Source organism: Anomaloglossus baeobatrachus, chromosome 1, assembly GCF_048569485.1.
Source record: "Anomaloglossus baeobatrachus isolate aAnoBae1 chromosome 1, aAnoBae1.hap1, whole genome shotgun sequence".
NCBI classification, from domain to species: Eukaryota; Metazoa; Chordata; class Amphibia; order Anura; family Aromobatidae; genus Anomaloglossus; species Anomaloglossus baeobatrachus.
Window position 1 is genome coordinate 439308387 of NC_134353.1, and position 18469 is coordinate 439326855.

The 18469-nt window shown below is 42.2% G+C and overlaps 1 protein-coding gene across 4 annotated transcripts in view; it reads left to right on the plus strand.

Annotated features, from left to right (window-relative positions):
• CRTC1 (CREB regulated transcription coactivator 1) overlaps nucleotides 1–18469 on the plus strand; it is a 1360738-nt gene that overhangs the window by 802172 nt on the left and 540097 nt on the right. For all 4 annotated transcript variants that reach the window (XM_075352648.1, XM_075352649.1, XM_075352651.1 and 1 more), the window contains 2 exons: nucleotides 4982–5025; nucleotides 5984–6204. In XM_075352648.1, coding sequence (XP_075208763.1) covers nucleotides 4982–5025; nucleotides 5984–6204 — 265 coding nt within the window. The remainder of the gene's footprint in view (nucleotides 1–4981; nucleotides 5026–5983; nucleotides 6205–18469) is intronic.

Here is an 18469-nt window from a genome sequence, read left to right on the forward strand (position 1 = left end):
AAACCAAGGCCTGGTTCAAGAGGGAAAAAATCAAGGTGTTGCAGTGGCCTAGTCAGTCTCCTGACCTTAACCCAATTGAAAACTTGTGGAAGGAGCTCAAGATTAAAGTCCACATGAGACACCCAAAGAACCTAGATAACTTGGAGAAGATCTGCATGGAGGAGTGGGCCAAGATAACTCCAGAGACCTGTGCCGGCCTGATCAGGTCTTATAAAAGACGATTATTAGCTGTAATTGCAAACAAGGGTTATTCCACAAAATGTTAAACCTAGGGGTTGAATAATAATTGACTCACACTTTTATGTTGAAAATTTATTAAAATTTAACTGAGCAACATAACTTGTTGGTTTGTTAGATTTATGCATCTGTTAATAAATCCTGCTCTTGTTTGAAGTTTGCAGGCTCTAACTTATTTGCATCTTATCAAACCTGCTAAATCTGCAGGGGGTTGAATACTACTTGTAGGCACTGTACATATTAGAGAAAAACCACATAAACGGAAAGAGAAACACTAGACGCATTTTGATGAACGTTTATACACCAAATGTCTGCACCAAAAACTGCATGTTCTGCCAATACTCTCCATTCTCTCAATTCCTACCATATTCAGCGCAGTACTTACAAAGCTGGACAACAGTTGTTGGTCTACTAGGCAATGACGGGAAAAAAATAGACAATCAAATGAAGCTTGTAAATAAAAGTGGGCCATATCTAAATTCAATTTATGGTGGCGGTTCCTTTATAATGTGTGGCTGCTTTGTAATCTGGTTTCCTGGAGGCTTTCATCTTGTTAAAAGGAAAAATAAAAACAGATTATTGGAGAATTTGAGAACAAAATGTGCTCTCAAGTGGAAGAAAATTGAATTGAACAAAATGGGTAATACAACAAGATAATTACCAGCAACATATATCCAAAAGTACACTAGAATGGTTAAGAATTTGTGATGGGCGGACTTGCAGATACCCAGGATCTGCAGGTCTAACCGGGTTTAAGAAAAAAGCAAAACAGGTTCTGGCCTAGATTCGATCACTGATATTTGGCCAGATGCAGGTCTCCATATAAGTGTATGGGGGCCCAAATCAGGCGTTTAAAAATGGTGGTAAAAAGGGATTGGAGCAAGCACTTTATACTTACCTGTCTCCGCGCGGTTGTAATGCTGCTTCCGGGACTGCTCAATATCCCTCATAGATATGCATTCCTTTTTCCCACATCTCTTGTTGCAGTCAGACGAGCTCCCACCCTGTGTGACAGCGTGTCTCACTGCTTTCTATTAGAGACGCTTGTCTGTGTGTCTAGATTGGTGTAAAAATAAATAAATAAAAAAATTGTCATAGGGTCCTCCTATATTATGATACCCAGCACAGATAAAGCTTACAGCTACAGGCTGTAGTCCCCAGACGTGCGCTTATCTTAGCTGTGTATCAAAATAAAAGGGCCCCCATGCAGCTTTTTTAATTATTTAAATAAATAATTTTAAAAAACGGTGTATGGTCCCCCCCCAATTTTGATACCCAGCTATGATAAAGCCAACAGCTGGGGGCTGGTATTCTCAGGTTGGGGAGACCGATTCTTATTGGGCTCCCCAGCCTACAGCCGCCCAGGATTGTTGCATCCATTAGATGTGACAATCCTGGAATTTTACCCTGCTCATCTCGATTGCACTGGTGCAGTGACAGTCGGGGTAATAAGGGGTTAATAATAACTCACAGCTGCCACTAAGCTCTAGATTAGGAATGGGAGGCGTCTCATTATTAATCTGTAAGTTAAAAGAAATAAACACAAACACCAAAAAAATCCTTTATTTGAAATACAATACAAACACCCTCTTTCATGCCTTTATTAATCCCCAAAACACCGAGGTACAATATAATCCACACGAGGTCCCACTATGATTCCAGCTCTAGTACAGCTGAAGGAACAGCTTGCAGGCACAGAACATGACCGCTTGTTGTGAGTTTCAGGCAGAGGCTGACTGAGCCGCATGATGAGCAGTGACGTCACTCAGGTCATTTGCGATGACAGCTGGAGGTTCCCATGGTCCTCCTCCTGTAACCGCAGGTAACCTGACCTCAGGTGATCTCATTGAACTGAGTGACCTAACCTTAGGTGAGGTCACTGAGTTCACAGACCTGCATATCCTGGCAGAAAACCACAGGGTTTTTTTGCCAAAAGATGCAGATTTGGTGCTGAAATTTCTACACCATATTCCTGCACCCCATGTACTGTACACCTCCTGGCAAAAAAGCCCCACATCAAAATACCATATGGTTTGGTTACTATAGTGATGTGTTTTTTTTTTCCCAGGAGGTGTACATTGGGTGCAGAAATATGGTGTATACAATTAAGCACCAAATCTGCATCCATTGGCAAAAAAATGAACGAAAACGGTTTTGACGCCTTTTCGGGGCATTTTCTGTCAGGAGGTGCAAATTAGTTGCTAAAATCTGATGCAGACATTTCAGCACCAAATTTGCACCTCCTGGCAGAAATCCGCACCTAAACAGCTTCAATACCGTTGTGCATTTTTTTTTTCAAGAGATGCAGCTTTGGTGCTGAAATTGTTACATCATATTTCTGCACCCAATCTGCAACTCCTCGAAAAAAACCCGTATCACCCACATGGTGTTTTGATGCGTTTTTTTGCCAGGAGGGGTAGATTGGGCGCAGGAAAATGGTGTAGAAATTTCAGAAACCAAATCTGCATCTCTTGGCAAAAAAATACAGTTTTCTGCCAGGATATGCAGGTCTGTGAAATCCGTGAACTCACCTGAAGTGAGATCACTCAGTTCAGTGAGATAACCTGAGGTCAGGTTATCTGCAGCCACAGGTGGAGGGCCATGGGGACCTCCAGCTGTGACTGCAAATAACCTGAGTGACAGTACCACTTATCACTTTAGCTCAGTCTCTGCCTGAAGCTCACAGCGGGTGGTCACATTCTGTATCTGCACGCTATCGCTTCAGATGCAGCAGAGCTGAAATCGTGAGATCTCGTGTGGGTTACATCAAACCTGGGTGTTTTGGGGATTAATAAAGGGGTGAAAGAGGGTGTGGGTGTATTTTATTTGAATTAAAGGATTTTTTTGGTGTTTATGTTTGTTTATTTTCACTTGCAGATTACTAATGGTGGGTATTGCAGACGCCTCCCATTGCTAATCTAGAGCTTAGTGGCAGCTGTGAGCTGTTATTAACTCCTGATTGCCACTGCACCAGGACAATCGGGATGAGCCGGGTTAAGTTTCAGGATTGTCGCATCTAATGGATTCAACAATTGTAGGCGGCTGCAGACTGCTATTTTTAGGCTAGGGGGGACAAATAACCATGAGTCTCCCCAGCCTGAAAATACCAGCCCCCAGCTGTAGCTTTATCATGGCTGGGTATAAAAATTGGGGGTGGGGGGGTGGGGAACGCATACAGTTTTTTAAAATTATTTATTTAAATAACTAAATAAAGTTGCATGCAGTCCCTCTTATTTTTATACACAGCCAAGATAAGCACACAGCTGGGGACGGCAGCCTGTAGCCATATGCTTTTTATCTGTGCTGGATATCATATTATGGGGGAACCCTACGCCAAATTTTTAATTTATTTTTATACCAATAGAGACACACACAGTGCCTATGATTGAAAGCAGTCAGACATGCTGTCACTCAGGGTGGGGGCAGATCTGACTGCAGACAATTAGAGATGCAGGGACTGTTGTGAGCAAGGAAAGCAGTGCATATGCATGAGGTTAATGAGCAGCCCCAGAAGCAGTGTACAGCCACGCAAGAGACTCTGGCAGTATATTGAACCTGCTTTCCCCTTTTTTTACTTTATTTTTATTTTATTTTTTTAATTACTAGACCCGGATCGTTACTCACTGTTCACTGAGAACTCCGGGTCAGTGCTTAGGTACTTTTAATCCCACACAGATCTAGACGTCCTCCTATCACTATTAAGAATGAAAATGGGCTGGTTTGTTTTTTTTTTAACTTTCCAGCAATAAGAAATAATCTCAGTATAGTTGAAAATCTTGGGAAAAGTAACTTTGCAAACATTTGAAGGCCGTCATCATTACCAAAGAATGGTGTCTTTAATACTGCCCACATCATATACTATGTGTCTTCTTTATTTCTTTTGAAAATTACTGCATGTGTGAAGACAGTGAAAAAAACAAGATAGCCAGCACCAACTGTGCACTACTGCACTAAAAATCCAAACTGTACTTATTATTAAAATTTTAGATTTTTGGCAAAAAATTGCAATTTCTTGAGCTACCCCACCACGTCACTGCAAATCTCATTGGGGAAGTACTACTCTAAAATATTTTTATATAAAATGTGCCATGCAGCCTCACATATGAAAAAGTAGAACTGTTCTTAGCAGCACTTACTTGGTGTTTTTCAATTCCATACCCATTACTGAATCATGGCTGTGGGCGGGACAGGCCCAAGCAAATGCCGCTTGAAGTAAATAGCCTGCGGACAGGGCTTGATGACTTAATGGGAACAGCCACCAATTGCCAAAATTAAGACAGGTGGAATACAACCAAAATTGAGGTGCACGGCAAGGTGGGGGGGTCAGCCACCGACCAATTCAATGAAAAAAAACAAGATAGCCAGCACCAAATGTGCACTACTGTACTAAAAATTCCAAATTGTACTTATTATTAAAATTTTAAGACAGGTCAACTTTTCTGTTGAATTTATTTGGACATACTAAAAATATTGTAATGATACACATTTTGGTATATATCCATTACTTCTGAAGATATTGCCTTTTTGGATGCAGTAATGTTGATTACAGCTCTATAGGTTTGTAAATTCTATACCTAGCCTCTGTTCACCAGACTTAAATGAAACTAAGCAGACATTAGCCGTATCTGAAAGCAATGTCATATCAGACACATTTTCTTAGTGGGAAACCTGCTTTTGGCAAAAAAATATATTACTGCTTGAACATATCTTTTGTTTGATGTTTTCTGCTTTTTTATATACTTAGAGTGGATCATCAAGACCTAATTCATGTGAAGTTCCTGGCATAAAGTAAGAGATAAGACTGACTGGTAGACAGTATTTATGTTCATTGTTGTTGCTATTATGGAATTAATAAACTAAGCACATTTGGGTTACTCTTTTACCTTGTGCCTCTTATTAGTTTACGTACTGTTCACAATTATGCTGGGTTTTGTACCTCGATGTTTATTTTTTGTTTTTTTTACATGTATATGTATGTATGCCTGTATGTGTATGTGTACTGTATGTATACTGAAAGTGTGGGGCATTCTGATCATGCGCACAAAATCCAGCATTCTAAAGCGGTGACAACAGACACAGGTACTCGCGTCACCACTGATGACTCTGGGTAATGGGCAATGAATAAATAAATAAATCTTTATTTTTATATAGCGCTAACATATTCCACAGCGCTTCACATACATCAGGAACACTGTCCCCATTGGGGCTCACAATCTACATTCCCTATCAGTATGTGTTTGGAGTGTGGGAGGAAACTGGAGTACCCGGAGGAAACCCACGCAAACACGGGGAGAACATACAAACTCCTTGCAGATGTTGTCCTTGGTGGGATTCGAACCCAGGACCCCAGCGCTGCAAGGCTGCAGTGCTAACCACTGAGCCACCGTGCCGCCTTTGAATAACATGTTAGCACACCCCTGTGGGCATGCTAACATGCCAAGAGGGCAGAATGAGCGCAGGAACTAATGCCCTTGGGACTAGTCACTGCACTCATTAGCATATTATAAAGGATCTGTAGAAATACTTTTTCTAAAGATCTCTTTATCTATGCTACTAGTTAGGCAGAGATTAGCAATATACCCCCAGAGCTACTTGTGGTTCTGGGAGCATATTGCACCTGACAGATTCACTTTAAAACAATATTTGTATTTGTGACAATGCTACAATACAGCCATGTGAACCATTTTTTATGTGTAATAATCTGTTGTATGATTCTCTAATGTATATTATGTCTTCATTTTTTAAGTATTTACCCATCAAATGAACAAGAGAACACTACAAGCCTCATCCCTGCAACACATAACACAGGAGGGTCGTTACCTGACCTGACAAACATCCACTTTCCTTCTCCGTTACCAATTCCTTTAGATCCTGAGGAGTCTACATTCCCGACTCTGTCAACTTCCAACAGTACTGGCAATCTTGCAACAAATCTAACTCACCAGGGTATTAGCACTGCAAGCCCAGGTAAACAGTCATAGGTCATTGTTTTTTTAGCAAATATATATATATATATATATTGAAGCATTTAATGAGTGTTCTTGTGACACATTTGGCAGTTTTAGGACACTACTACTTGGGTTGCTGAAAAGCATGTTATACAGTATCATTATATTTAAAATTGAACATGAAAACATTGACATACATGTGTACAAATCATTGAACAAAGGATAAAAATTTTTATGGAACAGATTTCACTGTGCATCTTGCACCAAAATATGCATCTATAGCAATTTTCACCATTGCTGGGTATGCGCACTCATTGCATTTTTGTCTCATTTTTTCTACTCAATTTTGTTGGAAAACCTGAATGATTTCCCAGTACTAGCAAAATGAGTGAGATAGCTGAAGTCTCATACACATGTTGCTTATTTTTTATTTGCAAATTTGCAGCAGATTTAATTCTGCAGCCTGCTAATTCTGGAAACATTTTTTGATGTAGATTTCCCCATACCAATAAGTAAGAAAAATATGCAGGATTAACATGTGTATAAAAAGACAACAGAATACTTAAATAAATGCACATATTTTAAGCAGCGGTGTTCCTGCCAACACATCGTGATTTGGACCAGGATTTTCTGCTCCAAATCCTGAATGTGTGCACATACCCTAATACATACCGTCTTTTTCGGACTATAAGTCATACCAGACCATAAGACGCACCTAGATTTTAGAGAAGGAAATAGGAATAAAAATGGTAGCATAAAATGTGGTCCTGATGCACTGTTATGGGGGATCTGCTGCTAACACTGTTTTGGAGGTAATGTCCCCTAACTGTAATAATGTCCGTAATAATGTAATGTAATGTAATATAATATATGTTCCGCATCCTGGGTTCAACCTGGTATTTACGATCCCCATCATAGACCCATCCTGGTATATATGTCCACCATCCAGAGCTGATCCTGTAATATACGGTCATGGCCGAAAGTCTTGTGTAACTCCTGAAATTATTTCAGAAAATTAAGTGTTTATCTCAGAAAATTATAGCAATTACACGTTTTGTTATTCACATGTTTATTTTCTTTGTGTATATTGGAACAATGGATAAAAATTGAGAAAAACAGGCAAATTGGACATAATTTCACACAAAACTCCACAAATGGGCTGGACAAAATTGTTGTCACTCGCAACCCAATATTTGGAATAAGTAACTGCAATTAATCGCTTCCTATAACCACCCACAAGCTTCTTACACCTCTCATCTGGAATGTTGGACCATTCTTTTTTTACAAACTGCTCTGTGTCTCTCATGTTTGAAGCCGCCTTCTCCAAAGAGTAGTTTTAAGATCTCTCTATAGGTGTTTAAGGGGATTTATATTAAGGCTTATTGCTGGCCACTTCAGAACTTTCCACCACTTTGTTTCCATCTATTTATGGGGGCTTCTTGAAGTATGTATGGGGTCATTATCCTGCTGGAAGAGCCATGTTTTTTGATGCAAGCCCAACTTTCTGACACTGGATACTACATTACCATACAAAAATTCTTTTGTACTCTTCAGATTTCATGATGTATTGCACACAGTCAAGGCATCCTGTGCCAGAGGCACTTTATGTGCATTCAAATTTTCAGGCTGAAGTAAAATTTTAGCTACGCCTGGTTCACTTTTCACTCCCCATTCAGATGAGGCCTGGAGTTTCACATGGACAATAGTACGTATTTAGGGTCCATCCATATTTTATTACACCTTGATGCGGCTGGAGGCTTTTGTGCTCTTGGATCAAAAAATGCTAAATAAATACCTCTCATTTTAAAGAAATAAAGCAATAGTGGATTTCAAGTATTTCATTAATCACAGTGTGCTGACGCAATGTGTATGTACAGTGGGGAAAAAAGTATTTAGTCAGCCACCAATTGTGCAAGTTCTCCCACTTAAAAAGATGAGAGAGGCCTGTAATTGACATCATAGGTAGACCACAACTATTAGTTACATAGTTACATAGGTTGAAAAAGACCTAGGTCCATCTAGTTCAAGCTTCCTCTACCAATTCTACATTTTGTCCCTAAGTCACTTATAACTGACAATGTTGTGTGTACTGAGGAAATCATCCAGCCCTTTTTTAAAAGCTGTTATAGTATCTGCCATTACTACCTCTTCTGGTAGGGCATTCCACAGTCTGACTGCTCTAACTGTAAAGAACCCTTTCCTATTTAGCTGCCGGAAACGTTTTTCTTCCACTCGTAGTGTATGCCTCCTGGTCCTTAGCATTGTCTTTGGAAGAAATAAGTTACCGTATTTTTCGGACTATAAGCAAAAAAATGTGGTCATGACACACTGTTATGGGGCGAGGATCTGCTGCTGACACTGTTATGGGGGTAATGTCCCCAAATTCTCTACTAAGGTACCCCATCCTGGTAATGATCCTCCTGCCTTGTATATGATCCTGCTATAAACCCCCATCCTGCTCATATACCCCTATCCTGCTCATATACCAGCATCCTGCTCATATTCCCCCATCCTGTTCATATACCCCCATCCTATTGATATACCCTCATCCATCCTGCTCATATTCCCCCATCCATCCTGGTCATATACTCCAATCCTGTTCATATACCCCATCCTGTTCATATACCCCCATCCTGTTCATATACCCCCATCCTGTTCATATACCCCCCATCCATCCTGCTCATATACTCCCATCCTGCTATATGCCCCCATCGTGCTCATATACCATCCTGGTATATGGCCTGTATCCTATAGCACAGAGAAAAAAAATAAATGTTTATACTCACCTTTTCCTCACTCCCTGCAGCACCGATCATCTTCCTCTCTGCGCCACTGACCTGTGTGTGTGGAGCCGTTCCCCTGCATCATCACAATGTCTTCCTGTCTGTGCCGATCAGCACAGATCAGCTGACCGGCACAGACAGGAAGACATCGCGTGCTGCAGGGGGACGGGTGAGTACACTGATTCACTGCACCCCGCGCTGATGATGACGTGTGGGGGGCAGTGAATACAGCTGCACATGATCACTCCAGGCTGTAATTGCCAGGGGTGATCATGCGGACCGGCTCTTTACTATGCGCGCGTCCCCGCTCGTCCTCCCACCCACCTATCAGCGCTGGCTTCTGCGCTGAGAAATGAGCGGGAGGATGGGCGTGCATATGTAATGAGTGGGCCCACATGGTCACAGTAGGCTGCTACAGCCTGCTCGTGCCCCCGATGACCCGCTGCACCGCAGCACCCTCATTCCCGGCCGCAGCCCTATAGTCAGACCATAAGACGCACCCCCAACTTTCAACCAACATTTGGAGGAAAAAAAGTGCGTCTTATGGTCCGAAAAATACGGTATGTGCCAGTCCTTTATATTGACCATGACCACACATGTATTTATACATATAAATGAGATCTCCTCTGAGACGTCATTTTTTCTAAGTTAAACATGTCTAACTTTTTCAACCTCTCATCATATGGGAGGCCTTCCATTCCTTGTAGTAGTCTAGTTAGCCGCCTTTGAACTGACTCTAACTTTTGAATGTCCTTTTTAAAATGTGGAGCCCAAAACTGGATCCCATATTCCAGATGTTGCATTACGAGTGATTTATAGAGGGGTAACAATACATTGGGATCACGGGATCTAATCTCTCTTTTTACACACCTTAAAATCTTGTTTGTCAGCTTCTTGACAGTGAGTACTGCTGCTCAGCTTATTTGTAATAAGAATACCCAAGTCCTTCTCCTGTTCTGTAGTCCTGAGTTTACTTCCATTTAATGTATACACAGCTATAGAATTACTCCATCCTAGGTGCATTACTTTACATTTATCAACATTAAATTTAATTTGCCAAGTATCTGCCCATTCTGACATCTTATCCAGATCTTTTTGTAATATTGTACTATCAAAGTCAGTTTTTAATATCCTACATAGTTTGGTGTCATCAGCAAAGACTGACACTTTACTATCAATCCCATCTACAAGGTCATTAATAAAAAGATTAAAAAAAATCGGTCTTAGCACAGATCCCTGCGGCACCCCACTGCTGCCTATAGCCCATTTAGAAAATGTACCATTTATGACTACTCTTTGTTTCCTATCTTTTAGCCAATTCCTTACCCAGTTGTATATAGTTTCCCCTAGTCCTTGCTTCTGGAACTTTAGTATAAGGCTATTATGTGGTACCGTATCAAATGCTTTTGCAAAATCCAAATAAATCACATCAGCTGCATTATATCCAGATTTGCACTTAGTCCCTCATAGAACCCCAGCAGGTTGGTTAGTCACGACTTATCTTTCATGAATCCATGCTGTCTGTCAGGTATTATATTATTTTCTGTAATATATTTTTGCAACCCTCCTCTTGTGTATCTACAGTATAGAATTGTAAGATTGAAGTAGATCCTAAGGAATTTTACACACTGAAATAAAGTAAATGCAATGTGTATTGTTGTGAATACATTTTCCAGTTCAGGGCTCCCTCTTGTGGTCAGTGCTGGTGGTGCTGCTGATTTGTGGAATGAAAGCTACACACCTGTCAATGACTGGCAATCAGGCCTCTCAGATTGGGGTATATAGTTGAGTAGTTTTCTCCTGTTACTTGCCGGTGCTCAATGGATATTCTGTGTGTTAAGGACATTCTGAATCCAGCCCTGCTCTCTACCACAACTCCTCTCAGATAAGTTGGTCTTGTACCTCTGCTTATTGTTTCCACTTTCTTGTTGTTTTTTCTGCTTTCATACTAATGCTTGATTCCTATTTTGCCTGTGTGCAGTTCCTGGTAGAATTGGATCATTCCCTGCTGAGAGTGTCTCTATACTTAGCTCCATAATTCTGCAATGTATTGTGTTTTGTCATGCCTGGTATTAATTCAGTCTCTCATCTATATTATTGTTTTGGATCCCAGTAACATCAGAATGCTGATTAGTGGGGGAGAGGCCGTTTGGTCTCAGGGTTTTTTCATATCAGACGTGCTGGTATTTTTTAGGGTTTTTAAGGCTACAGACAGTACTCATTCCTATCCTTTCCTATAAAGATAGTTTGGGCCTCATCTTTGCTGAAACTGTTTTCTGGCTGTCTATTGTGTTTTCCTATATCACCATAGTCTTTTCATGTGGGAGTCTATCTATATCTTTGGGGCTTGCTCCGAGGCAGATTAGCTTTTCTTATATTTCTATCTGTAAGGATATTTAGTTCTCTGGCTGTGTCGAGACGACTAGGTCATCTTAGGCTCGTCCCACGGTTACTTCTAGTTGTGTGTCAGGATTAGGTCTGCTGTCCGTTAATGTTCTAGACACTCTGGTTACCTTTTTCGGTTTCCACCTTTTTTTTTGATCCTCCTCGGTCCTTGAATCATAACAGTGTATATTATGATCTGGGGGACCCCACGCGTATCGACACACGCCTGTGGCTTCGTCAGGTGTGATAAAATATGAGGGTAACCATCTTTGTTCTATTGGTCTATTTCAGTCAAATGTCCATTTGGCATAATATACACATTGCATTTACTTCATTTTAGTGTGTAAAATTCCTTAGGATCTACTTCAATCTTACAATTTTATACTGTAGATACACAACAGGAGGGTTAGTGTGTTCTATGCATTTGGACCACTTATTATGGGCTCTAAGGCAGGTGGTTAATTCCTTCTAGGCTGTCTATTTTGTTCGTTTATGTACTGAGTTCATTGCATTTTTTCTGTTAGTGCCAATTCTGTACCCTTTATAAATGGGGAGCTGTTGATATGTGCATCTGTATTGTATCCATTTAGATTTACAATTTTTTTTATAATCTTTCTGTAGTCTCCACCTGTCATTGGTTAACTTGTTATAAATACCCATGAGCACTAACTTGATCCAATGCTGTTTTGGGTCTACATAGGCCAAAAATGTTTTGTCTTCAGTGGATACTATTGTTATCCCTTCTGAATTGACTTAATTTCTATTATTGCCTTGTTTTTCATTGAGGATAAATAACACCACATGCCATGTGACCTTTGTATTCACATTGCCTGCGCTTATGTGTGCACTTTCATCCTCCCTCTGTGACGTCTCTGCTGGGCGTTTTGTTTACTCACGTGAGATTCTCACGTGACGTCTTTGCCTGGTCCCTCCGCCCATGAAGCGTCTTGGGGGAAGGATTGTAAGTTGGGCGCGCATACGTTGTATATCCCGCTTCTCAAGGCGGGTGCGCATGCGTGAGATCCCGTTTTCACTTTGCATTATTTGGGCACACTTTGCTCTTTTATTAGACGTGCTTTGTTCTCATCCGAACATCTATCTTCACACATCTTTTGAACTGATTGTCCTGCATTAGTATTATGATTTATATGCACGTGGCGGGCGCATGCGCAGTGAAGACTTACATGTCAAAGATCACGTGACCTGGAATAGCCAATGAGATAATGATGGTTAATTCCCGCCTCTATTTATAATCTTGGATTTCTGCATTCTGGTCTGGCGTCAACCTCTATACAAGAGGTGTGTTACTTCTCATTTATGTCCAGCAAAGCTCCCCTGATGAGTGCCTTATGATGAAACGCATAGGAAGACTGGAGTACGCCACCACTGGATCATTTGAGGGGTTATTTGGTAGCCATATGTAAGTGGCTCCCATTATGAGATCCTGTCTTCACCTGAAAAAGAGTATCAAGCTATACTGGTGAGATCCATCCTTTTCTACTATAAAAAGCCCTTACGGGCTTACATTCTAAAGGATTTTGGGGAGGAGACAGTAGGTGGGGTGTAGGTGGGGCGGCAGCTCCGCACGGTGGTGGGGCGGCAGCTCCGCATGGTGGTGGGGCGGCAGCTCCGCACGGTGGTGGGGTCATTGAAGATTATAGGCAGTTCTGAACAGATGGGTTTTCAGGTACCGTTTGAAGTTTGCAAGTGTAGTAGATAGTCTGACGTGTTGAGGCAGCGAGTTCCAGAAGACTGGGGATGCTCGGGAGAAGTCTTGGAGGCGGTTGCATGAGGAGCAAATGAGAGAGGAGGAGAGAAGGAGATCTTGGGAGGACCGGAGATTACATTTTGGAGTGTAGCGAGAGATTAGTTCAGAGATATACGGAGGAGACAATTTATGGATGGCTTTGTAGGTCAGTGTTCGTAGTTTGAATTGGATACGATGGAAGATTGGGGGCCAATGGAGGGATTTGCAGAGAGGAGAAGCGGGGTGGTATTGAGAGAAATATACATTTTATAGCTTTTTGGTGATCTCAATTATTCTCCTACACCGCTTTTTTCTGTTCTTGTTGGTTGCATTGATTGGTGTGTTAATTGATTAAGGGGGTACTTTGCACGTTGCGACAGCGCTAGCATTGGCTACCGATGCCGAGCGTGATAGTACCCGCCCCCGTTGCACATGCGATATCTTGTGATAGCTGCCGTAGCGAACATTATCGCTACCGCAGCTTCACACGCACTAACCTGCCCTGCAACGTCGCTCTGGCCGGCGACCCGCCTCCTTCCTAAGGTAGTGGGTGTCACAGCGACGTCACACGGCAGGCGGCCAATAGAAGCGGAGGGGCGGAGATGAGCGGGACGTAAACATCCCGCCCACCTCCTTCCTTCCGCATAGCCGGTGGAGGCAGAGATGTTCCTCGCTCCTGCTACTTCACACACAGTGATGTGTGCTGCCGCAGGAATGACGAACAACATTGTATCTCCTATTGGTGCGACATTATGAGAATGACCGACGCTACACAGATCACCGATTTTCGACGCTTTTGCGATCGTTTATTGGCGTTACCGGCGCCGTCGTTAACAGCGCCGGATGTACGTCACTTTCGATTTGACCCCAACGATATCGCAGTAGCGATGACGCAGCGTGCAAAGTACCCGTAAGATTAGGGATGAGCGAATGTATTTGCCACTATTCGGTATCCGACGGATAATGGGGTATTTGAGGTATTCGCTATCCGACGGCTAATATGGTATTCGCTTTGATAGTTTCAGTTTCATTTCAGACTTCCTGGCACCTTTTTCCAGCCAATGAACACATCTGATGTTGCTTGCCCTCACAGTAATGCCGCAGCCATCTTTGTTGTGGTATTACTGTGATTGGCTTGGCCGCACTGTGTCATAGGGGCTATATAAGGCTGCCGCCATTTTGTGCACGCGTTCATTCCTAAGCTGGCGGTGTAGATAGACTGTACTGTGTATGGGAGAGCATTTATACAGCGAACTAATAATAGTCCTTGTAAGGGCTTAACTCAGTGTCCAGTAGCTGCTAGCAGCTGTGTAAATCGTAGAACCAGCTATAGGGACAGTGCAGTGCCTTGTATGAGATAGCATTCCTGCTTCAAAATCCTAAATAGTCCTTGTAAGGGCTGAAGATAGTGTGCATTATCTGCTAGCAGCTGAAGAAATCGCAGAACCAGCTATAGGGTCAGTGTTAAGGCCACTTTACACACACAGATAAATCTGCTGCCGATCTGTGGTTGCAGTGAAATTGTAGACTATCAGTGCCCGGTTTGTGGCTGTGTACAAATGGAACAGTATGTCCATGATTTCACTGCAACCACAGATCTGCCAAAGATTTATCTGTGTGTGTAAAGTGGCCTTTAGTGCATTGCTTTGTTAGGTGAAAGCCGTTCCTGTTTTAAAGCGGCAAAAAAAACCCCAACCTCTTATTAGTGCTGCATACGGTCTGTTACTGCATAAATTTGAAAAGAATTCCAGAAAGCAAGTCCACGGAAAAAATTTTCCATGGACTTGCTTGCTGGAATTCTTTTCAAATTTATGCCATGAGTTCTGCTACCTTCCTTTTCCCTACACGGTCCTGGATAAGCGGTCTCCCATGAAAAACAGGTGAGCTGGACAAAAGTTCAGTTTTGTTCTGGGTCTGTTACTGCAGTATGTAATATAGGGAGAGCTTTTTCACAGGCAGGGAGAGATTTAAAGCTGTCCTGACATCTGCTACTAATAATCAACAATCCCAGCACTGCTACATCCCTTGTGTGTGTTCTACTAGGAATAGGTAATAAAACTTCCTAAAAAACGTCCCAAAATTGACAAAACAACGAGTTCAGGTGTAGTGTAGTGCCTGTCAGCCACCATCTCAATTTATACCATAGTACCCTACTGGTAAAAAAAAAAAAAAAAAGGTCACACCCTGTAGTTCTGCTTCAAGTCAAATACCATCAAATAACATGATATATAGCATCCTAGTGGTGGCTTCATATCTTACGTAACCTACATAGTGGCCTGCCCTTAATAAAACACAGTGTCAGTGTTCAAAATTTTAATTAATACTCAGTGTCAGTGGCTCTACTTTTGCCTGAAGGCCAATACCTTATAGCACCAAGCTAGTATCCTGGTGGTGGTGTCTTCAGATCTTACAGAACCTACATAGTGCCCTGCTCTTCCTTAAACACAGTCTGTGTGCCAAAAACCAATACTAAAATAAAAGTGGTGTCAAATCCTGTTTTCTTTTAGGGCTGAAAGACATTCACAATATCTTTGTCGACTCCTCCAAATGGTACTTTGTCCAATAAAGGTACCTTGCGGTTTTTAGACTTACAGAAACAGCTATCGTGTGAAACTATTAAAACAAGTTTAACAACTCGGCATCAGTGTCGTTCCACTGCCTGTAGAAAAGGTCACGCTACAGTATTCACCTTCAAATAATCAAACCAAAAAAAATGGGAAAAATAGGCGGTAAGGGCCGTGGACAAAGTGACAGTGGTGGTCGCCTAAGCAGTGTGACTGAGCCAAAGAAAAAGGTTCCTGCTTTATCTACCTCTGCCTTCCTATCCCAATTTTCTTGTCCACATGTAAAAGCACTCTTACGCCCTGAACAGTGTGAACAGGTAATGATTTGGCTAGCAGAAAATACCTCCAGTTACTTGTCGAGTAGCAAATCCCAAGGGTCCACACAGACAGACTTGAGTAGCCCAGAGGCTGGCCCATCGAATCCTCAACCTGATCCTCCTTCCTGACAACATCAGTAATCTAAGGAAACATATGACCCCAAAGCAGGTTACTCTGAGGAACTGTTTATGGGACCCTTTGACCTTTCTTGCCTCTCGCCGCGCAACACCATTAACGCAGGTGAGGCCGTGGTGTGCAGTGATGCACAGATCTTTGAGCACCCAGCGTCAGAAGAAAGCCATGCTGTTGGCCGAGACATGTTGGGCAATCAGGTGGAAGTGTTGGAGGATGATGAGACACAGTTGCCTTCAGCTCAGGCTGAAACCTCCATTACCGAAGATGTTGACCTTCAGGAATTTGAAGATGACCTGGTCGATGATGAGGTGACTGATCCAACATGGACGGGTGTCATGGATTGCGAGAGCAGTAGTGCAGAGGAGCATGTGCCCATAGTCCGCAAAAAGGCTGTAAGAGTAGGGTTTTGACCACTGCCAGAGGTCAATCAACTGTGCACATGAGACCACTACCTGTGGCATCTCAGAGTCCAAGTGTCCATGCACCACTTGTGCCATCTCAGAGTCCAAGGGTCTGTGCTACGATCGTGTGGGAGTTTTTTTTCCTAGAGTACTTCAGACCAAACAGTTGCCATTTGTCAAATCTGTCAGAACAAGCTTAGCAGAGGCAGAAATACTTCCAGCTTGGGCACCTCCAGCATGAGACACCATATGTTAGCCAAACACACCACTAGGTGGTTGAAAGCTCTAGGTGAAAAACACGATTTGCAGACTCAAAACTCTGCCACTTCCCCTGGGTTGCCTGCTTTTCAAACTGGTGTGCAAGAAGTTGGCGCTGATGCCTCCTTCTCCCAACCTGATATTGGCCAAACTCAATCATCAATGACCTTATCTGCTTCAGTGTCCCAGCGTTCTGTTCAGTTGTCCATAACACAGACCTTCGAAAAGAAACAAAAATACCCCGTTATGTACCCAAGGGCAGAAACCATAAGTACACACATTGGACGATTGATAGCCCTTGAGATGTTGCCATATCGGCTTGTGGGAACAGAGGCTTTCTTCGACCTTTTGGTGGTGTTAGATTATCATTACTGTGTGCCTAGCCACCACTATTTTTCACGTTGTGCCATCCCCGCGCTCCACAATCACGTGTCCATAAACATCAAACGGCTCTCACCAATGCCATAACAGGGAAGGTTCACTTAACCACAGACACGTGGACAAGCGGAAGTGGACAGGGATGCTACATCTCACTGACGGCACACTGGGTGAATCTGGTGGCGGCTGGTACTGGTTTTAATAACACATGGTGCTTTGATGAATTGGATTTACATGTGAGATCTTGAGTTTTGGATACCTACTGGTGATCATTAATTGCTTGTTCTATTGGGGATGTAGAAAACTACAAATGACTGCCATCTCTCCCCAATGTATGTTACAGGGCCGACCTGAGAGCCCTAAGAAGTCTGAGATTTTAGGACAGCCAGTGGCCCTTTCTACATTTGAATAGAGGGCCACTGGAGCCGGTGGTGCTGGTGGAGGAGGAGGAGGGCAAGGTCAACATCCTAATGGGCACATTGTAGCTGACCTTTTAAAGTACTGTCAAATATGTCCCAAAAGAGGAGGTGAGACAGACACCAATATAATGTATAAGTTACAGCCCTTTCTAATCAAAAAAGAAGTAAAAATATAAAAAACGAAACTTGTGAACATATACTAAAGTGGGTTTTTTGTGGAGGTTGGGGCTTGATTTGATGTTTTATTACAGTGATTAGGCACTTGAAACTGTTTCTTAGCAATTTCCCCTCTTTTACTTTGGTTTGAGAGCTGTTCTGGCGACTACGTAAATGCCGCGTGCTGTTCTGACCACGTTAATCAAAGACACCAGAAATGCAATGAGGCACGTTCTACAGGCTGTGCCCATACTGTTTCAGCCTTTTCCCATCCATTTCATCCTTTTCCTCAGTCACCACAGGTCACCGTTGGGTCCAACGTAAAATTATTCTGGTTTCCCATAGACTTACATTGGGGGTCGAATATTCGCGAATAGTCGAATAGCGGAGAGGTATTTGCCAGATATTCGGCGAAGCGAATATTAGGGTATTCGATCATCCCTAATTAAGATCCCTATATATCTGTGGTGCCCTCAAACAGCTTCTAGTTTCTCAAATTAATTATATCGTGTGGTGAACTTTGATTTTTCACTTGTTGAATGATCCCTGGAACAGTCAGTTCCTTGGTGAACACTGATGCGAAGTGCCTGTTTAATATCTCAGTCTTTTGTTTGTCCTATATAACTAACTTGTTATTATATTTTAAGGGACCAATACTATCCTTTGTTTTCCTTTTGGCATTAATGTATTTATAAAAGATCTGGGATTTATTTTAATGTCCTTGGCGATTTTTATTTCAG